The following is a 2,938-nucleotide window of genomic DNA, read 5'->3' on the forward strand; positions in this document are numbered from 1 at the left end:
GGGCTGTCAATGACAACCTGTCAAAGGTAACACGATGTGTAGGGACAACCAACTGTGACCTGATAAGCACAACCCAGTCATATCAATCGAGTGGGTTTTCGTGGGTGAGATTTATGACGAAACACTTTAACTTCACGAACATGTTAGCTATGAGATCTCAAATACGGGTATGAAACGATTTAAAAGTTTTTAATGCAATGACGACAGACGCATTATCTGTTTTTTTTTTATAATGCGAGAATTAACATCAAACAACATTAGATATCAACCTTGAGAATGTATTGGTCCGCGCTCAACAGCATGGCAGCAATGATTCGAAGGCATGCACGAAGGAGTACCGGTACACAAAATAGCTGCGATTAATGTTCGAAGTTTTAATCTTCATAGTAATGAGGAACGTCGAGAAAGGGCGTTCGTGCTCAGAGAGAGAGCAAATCATGTCGACGACTGCGTAGGCTGTACCGGTACATATATAATAGGTACACTGCCAGCAACGCAGGATGTCACATATCCACTAAAGTTACACGTTAATAGATTTTTGAAGTGATCAATTATCATGAGACATCTCCATAATGGTACCTACGAGTCGTAGTACGACCCTATTTCATATAGTATGTATTACGAATTATCTGGGCGTGTACGTAATCAATACGTACCACCGTAAGCTCCCGGACGAGATATATACAGTGTCTAGAAAATCGGAAATGAGTTTTTTCGAGGGAATGTACAGTACCGGAGAATCACGACCACCAGTTGAATCACTTCTTAATTTCGCTCTTCACACGATAAGCTCTCAGCTCCCCAGGGTTCCACACCATGCGTCTGGCAATTATGCTGTCTGCTACGGCTGTCGCCATAAACTTTGCAACCAGCAGTGCAATCGACCAAACCAAGGTCCTGGTGTATGGGACGCCAGCTCACTACATACACGATTCAGCCGGCAGAAGACTTCTTCGCAAGAACGAAGAGAATGAAGAAACGTCTGAGGAGCGAGCCCCAAATTTCAATTTGGCGAATCTAAATGAGGAGATGTTTAATGTGGCTGCGTTGACGGAGAGAGCAGATGCCAAAAAGCTAGCGAAACAGCTTATGGGTAATGATAAGCTGGCGGATGCTGCATACATGTGGTGGCAGCACAACAGGGTTACGCTAGACCAGATTGACACGTTCCTGAAGCTTGCAAGCCGCAAGACGCAAGGCGCAAAGTACAATCAGATCTACAATAGCTACATGATGCACCTGGGGCTCACTGGATATTAGTTTTCAGAAAATCCGATTCTAACTGCTGAAACGCTCGTGACTTTCGAGTCCTAGCGCGAGGAAGTTTCAAAGTTTAGAGCCTATTTGATCAACACTTAATCTGAGCAATAGAGATGGCACGAAATTATGATCTCTATGCATTCTACTTTTTGAAGGCGTCACTTGCGGCTTCTGCTAGGATACTCTGGTGCAAGTGTAATTGTCGACCAAGGAGACAATGGAGTCATCCCTTTTCACTGCCCATCACTTGTTGCGAGTTTACGCCTATGATAATTCAGAATTGTTGAATTTCTTTCATAAATATATTTTGATGAGTAGTTAATTTGCTGTGGTAAATGTACTACACTCGCACATCACAGACCATATTTAATGCACAGTTTTCTCAACAAATGATATTTTCAATCACAACTGGCCGCGGGTTATTTGTCAAAACCGTATTGAATAATTCCGTTGTATTTCGGCCAAGTACGCTCACACAATTGCTGCTGTTGATGACAACAACTACTGACCCGAGTAAAGGCCGTATCAGTAGTACCATTCGATAGGCAAAGGCAAGCTTTGCGTCTCTAAAAGCTTTCACGCCTCCTGGTTTAAAAATGAAGTCAATTCTCCCTACTATTATAGCTTTCCGTCATGATATCCTCCTAATTGATTCAAACTTCGACCGGAAAATTTATAAAACGCCGAATAGTAATTTATACCAATCAGCGGTTGCAACCTTACGTTTTACCTTCGCAAAGTTGTGCAACCAGCTATGTTTGTCTATTTAGCAACTTAGGGCCATGCAAAGTCCAACTAAGCAAAGTTGCGCAAACAGCGATGTTTGTCGACACTTTTACAGTGTCATCCAGCAACATTACTTTTTTTAAAGTTGCAAAACCGGGTTGTCATCCATTCATTGCAAACATAACTAATGTGAATGAAGAATTTGCTAACATCCCACCACACGCCAGTGAAGTAATATAAGCAGTAAAATGTCGTCATTTACGGAACAACTAATTATTGCTTAAAGACGTATTGGAATTATTATAATTGCAGCTTTAATATATATATATAGATAAATATAGATTTTAAAATCCTTTCAAAATACAAGGTAGTAATGTATTAGTTGCAATAAAAACTAATTTTTTTGAACGGAAGTAGCTATTATTGAAAACTGAATATTATAGTTTTTGTTATCGTTTCAGCAGTATAATAAAAACAAAATCCCATGCCCAGCTAGTACTGCTGTATTTTAGTACACACTATGATAGTTAAAATGATTAGTCTCACACCGTTTTTACAGTCCTCCCAGCCTAAAGCGAAGCGCCCTAGTTAAGTGAGACTTGGAGAGCGACTTCAACAATAAGGATGCGCAATACGTTCATAATGTCCAGATCTTTCCGGGCAACGCACGACATTAGTCCGTTATCACTACAATATTTAAGAATAAGAATACATATCATATACCTTAATACACCAGCAATTGGCCGATGATTCATAATCCAACACATTAATAGACAGTGTATGGGGTTGCCCCGTCAACTTGTGTGCTTATGTTGGCGGAATAGTATCAACTTACTGAACATGTACTTTGTGTTTATGAGCCACCACAAAGAAAACTGATGTTCTGTCTCTTAAAGCCTCACATTTCAATAACCCAGATACACTTAATTCCTTCACCAACGCCATGAGTGTC

The 2,938-nt window shown here is 40.4% G+C and overlaps 1 protein-coding gene across 1 annotated transcript; it reads left to right on the plus strand.

Moving 5' to 3' along the window:
* Positions 1-816: 816 nt before the first annotated feature.
* PITG_14371 (secreted RxLR effector peptide protein, avr3a) lies at positions 817-1,260 on the plus strand (the record flags this gene model as incomplete). The annotated part of the gene is made up of 1 exon (XM_002898796.1): positions 817-1,260. The coding sequence occupies one exon, from the start codon at positions 817-819 to the stop codon at positions 1,258-1,260; it is 444 nt and encodes a 147-aa protein (XP_002898842.1).
* Positions 1,261-2,938: the final 1,678 nt, after the last annotated feature.

The sequence above is a fragment of the Phytophthora infestans genome, genomic scaffold (genome assembly GCF_000142945.1).
Source record: "Phytophthora infestans T30-4 supercont1.34 genomic scaffold, whole genome shotgun sequence".
Lineage (NCBI taxonomy): Eukaryota > Oomycota > Peronosporomycetes > Peronosporales > Peronosporaceae > Phytophthora > Phytophthora infestans.